General features: G+C 36.4%; 1 protein-coding gene across 1 annotated transcript; it reads left to right on the top strand.

Annotated features, from left to right (window-relative positions):
- Positions 1-7,715: 7,715 nt before the first annotated feature.
- Positions 7,716-12,880, top strand: LOC137936654 (uncharacterized). Its single transcript, XM_068781462.1, has 9 exons — positions 7,716-7,944; positions 8,096-8,187; positions 9,049-9,120; positions 9,223-9,329; positions 9,432-9,487; positions 9,772-9,925; positions 11,130-11,213; positions 11,380-11,700; positions 11,896-12,880. Exons 1-9 carry the CDS (start codon positions 7,807-7,809, stop codon positions 12,729-12,731), a joined length of 1,860 nt encoding a protein of 619 aa, XP_068637563.1. The 5' UTR covers positions 7,716-7,806; the 3' UTR covers positions 12,732-12,880.
- The last annotated feature ends 607 nt before the right edge of the window (positions 12,881-13,487 follow it).

The following is a 13,487-nucleotide window of genomic DNA, read 5'->3' as shown; positions in this document are numbered from 1 at the left end:
TTCATCTATGCTCGCACCCAAATATACAGTGTGTTGCCTCCAGCACCCAAAGATGGACAGCTTTATGTCACAATTGGTGGGCCAAAGGCCAAACGGGCCCAACACGATCGAGTGAAAAAACAAAACACAGAGAAAGCGAAAGCATGAAAAAGAAAAGCGTCGCGACAGGAAGCCTATCTTCCATGAAAATTCTGCAACCGACCAAGTTAAAGGTATCAGGCCCAGCTATCTTTTGGATTATATCCATTAAGCAATTTTTTAACTTAATCAGATCCCTAATGACGTACTTAACTCGCGCATTCGGTGCATTTTAAAAATGAATCTTTGAAAAGGCCATCGGACTCCATTTTAACGCGTTAGTGCCCTTTTTCACTTGCATTCACCCTGAGGATTACTGATTTGGCAATTAGTGAGCGCACGTGGCGCACGTGGCGCAGGTTAAGGCACAAAATAACATGGTTCTCCTGCCATCTACCGGTTGAGTGGACACTCGTCAGTGGCACGAATCATATCGCATCGTGAATTGAACGGTCATGATGGCTTGATAATGATCGGGCCCGCAAATCTTGAAGTGATTAATCCTAAGCGCTCTCTGTGGGATCCACGGAGATGGATATTGTCGGTTGGTGAAGAGATGAACCAGAAACTCCCAATTTCTCTCCACTTTGATCTCTCTCTCAAGTCCCTTAGATTCTTCTCACGTGTGTTCTGTTCATAGTTTTTTTCTAAAGAAAAGTTGCAGAGGCGGCATAATCAGTAATGGCATCCACCCTTTTTTGAAGTTGAAGTGAAAGCAATGCTTACGATCTCATGAACAGGAGGAGGGTCTGCAGGAAGCTGAACTTGATGGAACAGTTCGATGCAAAAGGAATGATAATAATTAAAAACAGAAAAGAAGGATTAGATGAACAGTTTCTTACTTTTGTTTAATGGCTATCAGTTCTGGAGTTGCGAGAGAAACGTAGATCTTTCAAGAAGATGATGGAGCCGGGGGTTTTGTGAAGACAAACACTCAAATGGAGGAAGCCCAGAAGAGCACTAACACGCCTGAATAGCTTATCAGCTTTTGCTTTCTGTTCTTTCTTTTTTTAATGTTTTGAAGATGAAAGGCAGGTCCGCACCGCAGCAGTCACTCCCCCTTATCTCCAGTCTAATCATCCTTTTTCTAAATGCTCTTCAAAGTGAGGAATCCTATGAATAAAACTAAAAGCCAAATACCCTTTTCACCTCCCAATGAAAAGAAAGAAAAAGGGAAAGGAGAGAGGGGCAAAATCTGCGTCTTTATAAGCTCCCTTTGTTGCAGCATTTTAGCTTTAGAGTGTGGCCATGACAAGTAACCTTTCAGCTTTCATTCATTCAACTTTTTAATTGTAAATTCCAGCTCGAGGGACGGATTGGGAGGGTCCGAATAATGGAGGCAAAAGTTGGAATCATTCCCAATTTCTGGAGATGAATACAAGACACAACTGCACTCTCCGTGTCGGTTTGTTTTATATACTGTTCAGTTTGATCAATCAATTGTTCTGTTGACCAGACGAGTTACAGCTTTGGCTCATTCATTTGAAGCCAACACAGACCGGGAGCAGCGAGATGGCAACCGAGTGGAAACTCGGGTTGGCGTTTAAATGAGTTAAGGAAGTGCTGGTTTTCCGATGCCGGAGACTTTACAGCTGACCCCAAACGTGAGCTTTCCAACTCAAGAGTGATCCTCTTCGGATGCCATTTAGAAAAAAAGGCAAAAAAGAGGGAGGAGGAGCTCCTGCTCTTCTCCTTGGGAAAGTGGGCAAGCTATTCGTATTTCTTCCTTTTGTGCTTTAGCGATAGTGTCCACCTCCATTTTCGCAGTGGAGACTAAGGTCATTTGTTCAATCATCAAGCAGTCACCACCTCCTTGGGCAGATGATTTGGTCTCTTTTCTTTTCCTTTTTTGTTATACATCTTTGCTCCTTTCATGATAATAAGCTGACAGTAACGCATCAGAGTTGAACCATGTCACATTATGATATCTAGTAGAAAGAAAAGAAATCCAATATAGTGTCATCAGTAAACCTAGATAGACTGAAAAGAATATAGGCCAACTCACCAAAGAAACGACTAAAAGTGCTCACCATGTAGCACGATAATGCCAAGGCTCATGGTTTTGGTTTAGAGGGTTTAGGAGAGAAGATACACCATGGGCTTAGATAGGGAAATAGTCTATAGGAGGTTGTCAATCTCTTCTACTAGATTAAGCTTCCTAATAAGTTGCATGGGAGGAAGAAACTAGGGCCATTAACATCCTAGACTTTGGCATATAGTTTAGGGGAACAATATGACTTGGGTAAGGGAAGGGAAAGGGCTATAAACAATGGAATGGAGGAAAAGTAGAACCAACGATAAATACTTTTGCTAGAGGGAACTCATCTGTGGGTGGATGACAAGGCGAACAATTGAGGTAGAGAGTATTACCAAGAACTTGTGGCTTTGCTAAGGCCATCCTCTTTAGGGAAGAAGATGAGACTACGTACACCGCTAGATACCCCATCAATTTGGGGCTACCCACCTAAGTGACCTTTAAATAATTGGTCAAGACACCTTGGTTTGGCCAAAGTCGATATAGTTTAGTTGAAGCTAGAAAAACACTTGTATTGATTCGATTGGATGATTCAAGGCTTGCTTGTGCTTCGTTGGAAGATGGGTTCGAACCCATAAGACCAAGGAAGGCCCACACATCCAAGAGATGTGGAAGATGGGCTCAAGGCCACAAACCAAGGAGAAGGCCCACATAATGATGGCATTATGGTAAATAATAAGTCATCTCATAAAGATGACATTGATATAATTAATTTATGTTTCATGGGCATAATTATAATATTGTAGGATTATTAATCTATACATTGAGTTACAGGGGAAAGGTTAGGATACAAGTCCATAACCTCTTTTTTCCTCTTGTTTTCTCCCAATATATCGTCTCTCCTTTTCTCCATGATTTAAATCCATTGAGTCCTGAAAATCAACATGTTTCAAACCTTAGACTAGACCTAGATGCTTCTAAACTCTTTCTCTAAGTTATTGCCCCTTTTGAGGAGTTATCCTAAGCATTTCTATCCCAAGGTGAGTTGGCACCCCTCTTCTAGATGTCGGTCCAAGTGGCATCTCAAAGGGGGGGAGGGATGTTGGTTCATTGTGTATAAAATGAAAATGTAACCTCTTATGGTGCAATTAAAAGTAAGCGAATAAGCAAAAAAAAAAAAAAAAAGTGCATCCACACAACTACAAGGAGGCAAAAATTTCTTATTATCAATGTTCCCCTAGTGGTAATCACCGCACAAGAACCCTTGCTCGGGAAAATTTCACTAATATGCTCTATTCATTGAAATGACAAGTAAAGAGATTCTTACTCTCTTTTAGCTTAGTATAATACCCTATCATACAATTCAAATCTCTCCAAGAGATCTTCTTAGAACTAGATTTTGGTTCTAGTGGGACTCCCCTTCTAGATTATGTTTATAGAAAGCGGCTTTGAAAAGAGTGTCAGAGTATAAAAGAACAAAGAGAAACTTACACCTTCTTTTAGGAGAGACAATTTTCACTTAGATATATCCAAGCTTACAATCCTTTCACTACAAGAAAAGAGAATGTGGAGCTTTGATTATGCAAGGAATGTAAAGAGATTTGATAGAGAATGAAGGATTTGGGTAGATTGTGCTTTTTTTTTCTCTAAAAGGGTAGATTTGGAATTTCAAATTTCTCTGCCTCAATGATCGATCAACCATGCTTTATAAAACTGGCCATCTAGTGTTTTGTATGATTGATCATGCTATAGTGGATGATCCATTATGTTTTATAAATCTTTTCTTACAACATTTTGTATGATCGATCATGTTTTATAAAATTTGCTAAGCCGCATTCTAGATAATCAATCAAGCCTATGAAGGTTGATCAATCATGCCTATTATGCAAAATTGAATTCTAAGCATGATTTAGGCTATACTTAAAGATTTATTTTCAAATCATTTTTATGCATCAATAAAACATTTTTTTTCAAATCACTTATATGCATCAATAAAATATCGTTTTTGATATATTTTGTGCCCTAAAACTCCAATGCACATATATACATCAGGATTGAATTTTTGGTTGATTGATCTCTTACAAAGCTAGAGTTTTCAAGAATTTTCTGTGTGTCTTAACTTTCGATCTTCCAGTCTTCAAACTTCTTTGTATAAGTTATTCCTTATAAAAACAATCTTTAATAAGTTTTTTCTTTGGATTTTTACCTGGTAACTTGATTAATCATTCTTTTGACTTGATGTTTTGCGATAGACCTCATAAATTTTTGTTGGAAGGTATTATCTAATATACATTAATAACACCATTAGTAGCATACTTTCAAGCTACCTATTTTGTTATCATCAAAATAATGGAGACCAATATGATTTTACCATTGGTCTAACAATCTCCCCTTTTATGATAAAAAATCCCTCGCTTGAAGTTTATATACATTAAAAGCACATGTTGGTAAATTTTGAAATAGTATGATGTTGCCCAAAGATCATATCTCTATCTATGTTCCAAAATTGATCAACCATATGAAATAAAACCCTAAATGTTCTAACATTTAAGTATAAAGACTTTACTCCCTAAAAATAGGTGCCCCCTAGATTTGTACATGCATGGGTCTTTGTTATAATGTGTTCCTATTTGGTATAGACTCCACCTTAATCTCTGTTAGAGTTTGTCTCCCTTTTTTTGTTATCCATAAAAAAAATAATACTCTACTAAGGAACAAGTAGAGATAAAAGAAGAAAAAAAAATTAATAAATTTTCTACAACATTACAAAAGGGATGTGTATTGGTTTCGCATTAGAAGCACCATTCTTAAAATTAATTCATTAAAATCTACTAGGATGCAAAATCTATACGAAGGATGTCCATCCTAGGTTTCACTCCTAATTTTTTTAAATTCTTTTCAAGTTTTAAATTCATGTTTAATGGGGTTACCTTTAACGGCCACTAATCTTGAGCTAGATAATCTAAGGAAGGTTGATGATGCGTAATTATCCTCCAAGCTTTGAGAATCAAACAACTCCTAAGTGCTTGTGAAAATGTCTGCTCATTGTTTTTCTGTTAGAACAAATTCAATTTTGATTGCCCTAATTTGAACCAATTCTTGATTAAAGTATTCAATTTCAATACATTTGGACCAAGAATGGTGAGCCAGGTTCTTACTTCAACTAATGACACTCGAATTGTCACAATAGATAGGAATTTTGTTTTTTATTCAATCCATATCAGACTTGTGCACAACTTTAAGTTGACCGGATGTTGAGTCCCATCTTGATTTTAATGAGAATAAAACTTCATTTGTTTATCATTGTAATTATAGCATATTAGATGCAAATCCTTCAAGAGACAAAAGTTCAAGCTCTACACAAAGAACTGGAAAAAGCTTCTCTAAAACCTCAAGCTATACAACCGCGTCAAAGTGGTCTTGAAGAAGCACATTCGGAAAGAAGATGCAATGAATGATGACTAGAGTATAGGAAGTCTTTGAAAATCACAAAAACTGAGCTTATGTAAGAAAGCAACCCCAAACCTTCCAACTTGAGGTACAATGGAAATTTTTGGAGCCTTAGGATAAAATTGCATTTCTACATGTTTTATCAATGCATACACATATCTTAAACATGCTAGAAACTTAGGATCATTTTTAATAATGCTTTAACAAGAATCTTTAAAATCTGGCACTAGATTGATCGATCAACTAGAATGTGCACATACCAAAATATAAAATATGATCCAACAATCAGGGTTGATGATTGATCAACCAGAACAAGGCCAAACTGTGTTATAAAGTATAATCAATCATTCCCAATAGACTGATCAATCATTGGTGTCCAGGCAATAGAGAATCATGTGGATCGATCAATCAACCTCTTGACATTGATCAATCATACAAAAAGTTTGCCAACTATGGACGTAATGCATGATCAATCATAGGAATACAATTGATCGATCATACTTGTTATACTTTGCCAGTAGCAATTATGATTCATTGATCATTCCATGCACATTGATCAATCAACTTAACTTGTCATACCCAATAGAAGGATTTTGATCGATCATTGCATAGATCAATAAGTAATTTTTTGATAAAAAAAAATAGTTGCCACGCTTGATTGATTGATCAATACCTTCCATTGATTGATCAATGTAAAGTCAATGTTTTACAAATGGGCAAAAAACAACTAGTTTGGCATGGGGAACTTACAAATACCCCACAGAATGTTGTTTTAAGAAGTTAATGAGCATTTATTGGCATACCCACTACATTCAACATTGTCAATCTTGAAATACCTTTCCTAAGTCGATTTTTGAGAAAGAAAAATTCTTATTTGTAAATCCTTTTATCTTTCCTCAATCGTACTCTTTGCATTCAATTAGACAAGCTCCAAATTCATTCTCATTGTGCACTAAGGTTGGAGGCTTGGTGAAATTCAAAGGAGAAGGTTATCTTTCCAAAAATCAAGGGAGTGAACTTTTCTCTTTTCTAGTAATTTTCTATTTTTATTTGAAATGTTCACCTAGAACCTTGAATCTAGATAAAGGAGTTTGCTAGAGCTAGAATCAAGTTCAATCTCATGGGAGATTGCTTGTAATTGTGTGTTTGAGCATATACATGGCTTAAAAGAGAACTCTAATCTCTTTTGTGCAAATTCCAAGCTAATAGAGCTTATAGTAGTGGAATTTCACAAGCACAAGTTCTTGGGTGGTGAATACCGTGAATTTTTCTTACTTTACCTGCATGTACATTTATTTAAAAAATTTTAAAATTTCAATTCATCCCCTCTCCTCTTGAGAAGCCACCTGGGTCAACACTTTAGACAATTATGTACTTAGTCATTGTAGAAGGAAGAGCCATAGAATATTGTTTCATGGAAAGCTAGGAAATTGGCATGTTTTCTGTCATTTGAAAACCACTAGTTCTCTTCTATTAAATTTACAACTAGCAAGATCAATGTTAAAAGATACCCAAGTGTGTAAGGGTGGCATGACTAATAACTAAGGAGAACTTCCATAGAGATGACTTAAGTTGTAATTATGCAAGTTGGTGTATATCCTCTTATATATCTTTCCTTTTGAAGCATGTAACCCTAAGGGCATTGTAGTCATTGTAAACACCTTCACACAACTATAAATATAACCTCAATGCCTGAGGTAGAGCATTCAAGCATCTTCCTCTTGGTTCAAATTCGTCCATACACCTCTTCCTTTTGAAGCAAATGAAAGTCATGTGGCCAACGCTTCAAGGCAAAGTAGTGTGATAGATAAACTCTCTTGTGATTGGCTAGCTTTTGAGAAGAAAAACATTGAGCTAGAACAACAACTATGTTGAATTTTGGGAAAATAGAAAAACTTTACTGACTTGATGTAATTTGAGTATATGAGCACTGACTTGATATAATTTGAGTACTGAGTTTGTATGAGACTTTCTTCCATAATAATTCTAGTTTTGTAAGACTTCTTATTATGAGAGTCATGTGAGACTCTTCTATATATTAAGAAGGTTCATATTGTAGGAGTGACTTTGGTGCCTTTGAGTTTGGGCTGACCTTGTGAAGAAAAATTGACCGGAAGGAAGCAAGTTTGACCTCGTGGATACCTAGATGTAATTTACCGTGAGAAAGAAGCGGCAACTTAGTTCGTTTTACGCCTCTGTGCTTCGCTTCCTCTGATTCGAAGCCACTGACCTAGCAAATTACGAGCCGCCTACTGTTAACTGTAGGGTTTTGCTGTCAAATTTGGCTCTTCTCTTTGATTTCAATGTCGGAAATTGGAGTTCAGGAGGAACCTCAGATCACTCACAAGCTAGTTCCGTGGTTCAGTTGGGAAGAATGGAACTATGTCAGGAGATCAATCTTCTCCACGTCCACAAATTCCATCTCCTCGGCTCTTACAAGAGTAAGACGCAGAAAATCTCTAAACTGGCATTTCGAAACACTAGATCCTACTTCCAACACGCGTCACTTTTAGATGCTCTAAACCCTACTTCGACCACGCGTTTTGGTTTTCTTTCTTCATCTTTTTTTTTTTTTTAATTTTTTTTTTTCAGATATCGACATGGCGAAGCAGGGGATGTCTTCCTTCCGCTATCGAAGTCACTGCGGCGCTTGTCGAGGTTCGACAGAGAGACCCTTTCTTCAGGTGGAGATGATGCCCCCTTTATTACATATTTTTCATTATGGACACTGCTTTTTCGATGTGCATCACAACTATTTTACTTTCTTTTCAGTTATGGTTTCTTCTTATTCCTTCCTTCCTTCTTTCCTTCTTTTCTTCTTTTCTCTTACGTGAAGCTGGTTTATTTTTTACTTTTTTTATTGTTTATCGGGAATAAATGCCAATGGAGAGGGTTGATTGCTCTGTATCATTCATCATGCTATGTTAAGGACTTACTACGTCATGGACAAACTATCGATGAGTTTGCAATTTTGATCCACTTATGTTTTCCCCGACCAAGTGGGACTGATTATATGAGAATAGGTTGTTCTTTACTGGACGTTAACTATTGTCTTGCACCTCCAAGATGGAGCTAACTTTTAATAATTTTTTATTTCGTTAGTGGAGAGCAGGTTATGTAAAACATGAAATCGATAGCAGTGGCCACTGAAGCAGTAGGGAAGACTTTAGGAGGATAGACATAGCAGTGCAGGGCATAGCAAATAATGGAGCAGAAGTGAGGAGCTCCATAAACATTATCCAACATAGCCGAATAGTATATGGCGATGATGATTATCTTAATAAACTGCATCCACTGCTAACAATCATGGAAGACTTCTTCGCCATTTAGTGTCAGTTTTAATTGCTATTTACCTTTTGGCAGTTTGAGATCTTTTAAAATGTGTGTACAGCGAATTACATAAGTCATTTATGAGAGAGTTTCAATCCGTTCTGTATTCATGGAATAGATTTGGCAAGCAGACTTTGTCCTTCATAATTTTTCCTAGTCTATCATGTTCCCATCAATGATTACACTTTTTGTTCCTTCCTCTTTTGTTAACATAGAGAAGCTATTCCTTGTAATGCTTTGGAGTCAGATGAAATGCTTGCCATGGGATACTGCATGGCTATCATGAGGTGAGGTTATCAAGCTGTGTGTTGGTTTTTTGGTTTTTCTGTTGCTTGTTCTCTTCTCATAGTTAAGAAAACAGACTAAGCCTCTGGCTTCTATTCCTGAAGGCTTGTGAACAGCTTTGTGGAAAAATCACGGAAGAAAACAGCTCTTTCCATTTCTGAATCTGCTGATGCACTTGGTATCCCACGTATGTTAGTTGATATCCGTCATGGTGCGTGGTTCTTTCTTTCTTTCTATTTTCTATTGTAATCTGATTGCATTAAAAGGATTAATTTCTAATTTACTTCTGCTCGGCTATTTTTCCATTTTGTAGAATGTTCTCATCGTGAGCTTCCTTCTCTTGCACTGGTTCGTCTAGCCAGTACGAAGGTATAAATTGAACATCTTTTGACATAAGGAAGATGTTTAACTAAAAACTTATCATTTAATTTTTCCTGGAATATTCATGTTTTTTTTTTCATGGTTTCACCAAGCTATTCCTTTTCTTTAAAAGAAAAAAAAATGTGATGGTTCTGTTGTCTGGATAGTTGGAGAAACCCTAGTTTGAATAACAATATACCAACTATTGGGTGGAGTTTGGGAGTAACTCTGCTAAGCGGTTCTGTCATATCTTGCTACTTTCAAATATATTCATGTTTCTTTGACAATTTCAGGCACTTGAGTGGCTTAAATCTTACTACTGGGAGCCTCAAAGGAGACTGATCCCTAATGTGAAGAAAGAAATCAAATCTAGACTGCATGAGATGACCTATCATCTAAGTTTAAAGCATGATGTAGATGTGAGCTGTTCACAAGTCAAACGAAGGCGTAAGTTCATTTGCTTTTTTTAAAATTTTGGTTTTTTAGTTTGAACTCTTGTTTGTGACATAAACATTGTCATTTGGGCAACGCCCTGGGTACTTTGAATCATGCAGAGTATAACTATAGGAGGCCTGGGTGTATATTAGTTTGGGATATCCTTAAAGTATCTCAATCACTGGCTTTGTTAAAGTTGAGCGAGTTCCTCTCAAGATGACTGGTGGAACTTATATGGCCTTTTTCCAACTAAGAAATTTAGGATCTTCTCAAGACTAGACCAATGTGGGATTACTTACCCCAACAGACAACAACTCTTACTTTCAAGCGACTATCTTGAGATGCGGAGCACTTGTAAGACTATCGACTGGTAGACTCTTTACCCACTAACACTTCACCTTATCCTGACTTAAATTGATAATTGGCTCAAGACATGGGAAACATACACACAGGGAATTGAGAAGTAAAATTGAAGCCCCACAAAACTCAAAAACAGGCTTATATTGGCTCTAAAACCATGTTAAGGTTGTGTCGACTCTTCCCAAAATGATTGGCCTAAGTTAATAAATCTTTTTTCCACTGGTGATAGGACCTTTGAAGTCTAAATCTACGTGGGATATTCATCTGCATACAACAATTCTCATTATCAGAAAACTTGTCTGAGACAAGGAGCACATGTACAAATATAAATTGGTGGACATTTTTACAAATTAACAAGCTTAAAAAAAAGAGATTACAGTTATTGGGTGATATATTGGTTCCCAATTAGTTGTATAGGACTCCTAGGTCGATTTTTAGAATTTCATTTTACCAACTGTAACAGTGGATACTTGTTACACACATAGACAGAGAAAATGATGCTTAAGTCCTTGAACCATTCTTCTCTTTTTGGATTGAGCCATTGGTTATTTGAGCACACAAGGAGTTCCTAGCATGAGGTCTTAGGTTTAAATCTGGGTTCAATGGGGTTTAGTGTGTGGGTGGGTGGGTGAGTGAGCTTGTGTAGTCAACATTAGAAAAAAAAAGGAACAGAAATTCTGCTTTTTCTTTAATTAAATCAATGATTCGGATCTCTTATTCAAAAAAAAATATTTTTCTTGATTATTCTAATTTAACTTTACTCTGTTGGTCTCACATGTTTTAATCTTGTACACTTCAGATTTTATTCTGCCCTTTTCAGTGTTTTCTTTCTTATCTGCTCACCATTAATTTGCAGGTACAAAGCAGTCTGAGCTGATTTCTGGGCGTAAGAGATTTTTTGCTCACATGTCAGAGAAGCTTCAATCTTCTAAACCTGAAGGTTAGAACTCCATCTGTACTTATTCTAGTATAATTAGTAGAGCCATGTTGGGCTGATGTAATACTCATGAAAATTGAGCATATGAAGTGTTTTACTATGCTAGGAAAGTGTTTTACTGTTAAAATCTGTACAACCTTCAGGTTCTTATGCTGTTTTCTTGTTTTAGGTTCCAAGAAACTAATTGCAAAGATTACCAGGAGTATTATACAATTGTATTGTGCACACCCTTCAGAAGTAGTTTCAGTTTTGTTGGAAGAGTTTCTGAGGACTGCACCTGACTTGTTACATAATGTTGATATAGTAGAAGGCTCTGATAATTCTCAAGTTGAGATACTCCGAAATGAACCCAAATTCTTTGCTGACAAAAATGATGCATGGCAAGCCTCTGTACTTAAACTCTCACGTAAGGAACCATCATTGCTACTAGCGATGGTTGAGGAAGTCCTTAAAATGATCGAGGATCAGGAAGTCACGAGGTCTAAAATGGGTAAGCATTCAACTTTATATCATTTTTCCTTTTGTTGAGTCTTTTTATGTGATACTGCTTTATTTGAGGCGTCTTCTTGATCTGCTTGCTGTGCATGTAAAGCTGATTTAATGCAATTATTCACCTCATTCTTGCTGGATGTTAATTAAATAAGTTTCAGTTGAGTTGATTTGTCCTGCGTTTTTATCTTTTTAGGAGAACGTATTGTTCCATCATCAGAGTGCGGTTCAGAACTTGGCCAGATAGGCAATCTCTCTTCATTGGTTCCATGGCTCCTCCAGAATCTGAGAAACCACAACTTTTCAGATGCCGTGGCTGCTCAAGATGATACTCAGAGAAATTCTATTCCAAAATCAAATCTACAACGACTTCTACGTAATTGTCTCCTTCGAGCTCCTGGCAATAGTCATCTTTTGGATTCAGTACTACTGCTTGCTCAGATGATTGATAACAATTCTCTGGCTGAGAAATTCAAGAAACTCCCTCTTCTATGTTCACTAGACCCAATTTCCATCCTTGAAGAGTCTACCGCTAGCGATTTTGAAAGCGTTCTTCGACAACATGAAGATTTTCTTAGTCAAGCTGAAAAGAAGTTGCAGGACCTCAAACATCGTCAAACAAAGGGCAAATCAACTTGTAGTGATTCACAGCAGAGGAAATGGACCGTGGCAAAGTCATGGAGTTCATCTCCAATTGGTATGATGCCCTATTCTCCTGGTTCATTCAGCATTCTTCCGCGTCACAACAAGGTTAATGCACAGTTGTCGAGTCAGGAATCCAGTAAAAATAAGGACTACTTAAACATGGACCAGTCTTTGGACAAAAGAAAAGTGAGTCATGAAGGTGAATTTGTAGAGAAGGCGAGTAATGAGATGGTTAAGGAGGTTGTAGATGATGGAATGCTACTAGAGGAGAGAGACTGTTCACCATTGTCGCCAATTAAAGATAGACTGCTGATTGGTGGTGTGTTGAGAAGAATAGGAAAGGAAGAACTGCTTGTAATTGAATCAGGTGTCAGGGTTTTCGTGTAGTGGAATAGTTTGCTCATTCATGGGATAGTGCTACCTAGGAGATTTGAGTAGCTTGGAAATTGGAATGACTAGAAATTCTATTTTGGACTGGTATTTAATGTAACAAATTGCAGAAATTGTAAGCAAGACGATAGTATATATATGACTAAATTTATGCACCGTCTCTTCTATCGTAGACAGGAACAAAAAAAGGATAGAAGGGGGGTGTGGTAGCCCACTGGATGAGCATAATATGAACAGGAAATTAATTATTTTTAATAAAATATTTAATAAAATAATCAGCTTAGAAACTTAATTTGAAAAATATTTAATAGTTTATTTTTTATTACAATAAATAATTTTTTTAAATCATATACCAATTAATAAGATTTTTAAAAATAAATTAAAAATATATTCAATCGATAATAAAATGTGTTAATTAGCTTAGGATAAGATTTCTAATAATTAATATATAAATTTCATATTTTTATGATAATAAATAAATATTAATAAAACATGTACGAACCAATAAGATTTGTAAAACCTAAAAAAAATTACAAACTATTTTTTAAAATTATATAAAAAAAAAAACTTAAATTTATAACAAACGGAAAAAGGGAGAAAAAAAAATAAGGCTGATGTGGCATACCGCTGACATGAATGCTGACATAAATGCTGACGTAACAGATAGTGTAACGAGTCGGTGGGATGGTTAATGATGTGATAATTATTATCTTTGAATAATGACATAGAAAATGACATGTTCAAATGTGAAAA

This window comes from Aristolochia californica, unplaced genomic scaffold (genome assembly GCF_029961685.1).
Source record: "Aristolochia californica isolate CCGP_79_NKW_82.1479 unplaced genomic scaffold, dmAriCali1.0.hap1 SCAF_7, whole genome shotgun sequence".
Classification (NCBI taxonomy): Eukaryota; Viridiplantae; Streptophyta; class Magnoliopsida; order Piperales; family Aristolochiaceae; genus Aristolochia; species Aristolochia californica.
This window is presented reverse-complemented; position numbering and strand designations above follow the sequence as displayed.

Excerpts from the sequence above, each read along its gene's own strand:
- LOC137936654 (XM_068781462.1), top strand. The coding sequence starts at position 7,807 with ATGTCGGAAATTGGAGTTCAGGAGGAACCTCAGATCACTCACAAGCTA. Across the intron at positions 7,945-8,095 it reads TCTCCTCGGCTCTTACAAGA|ATATCGACATGGCGAAGCAG; the intron begins GTAAGACGCAGA and ends TTTTTTTTTCAG. Across the intron at positions 11,214-11,379 it reads TCAATCTTCTAAACCTGAAG|GTTCCAAGAAACTAATTGCA; the intron begins GTTAGAACTCCA and ends TTCTTGTTTTAG.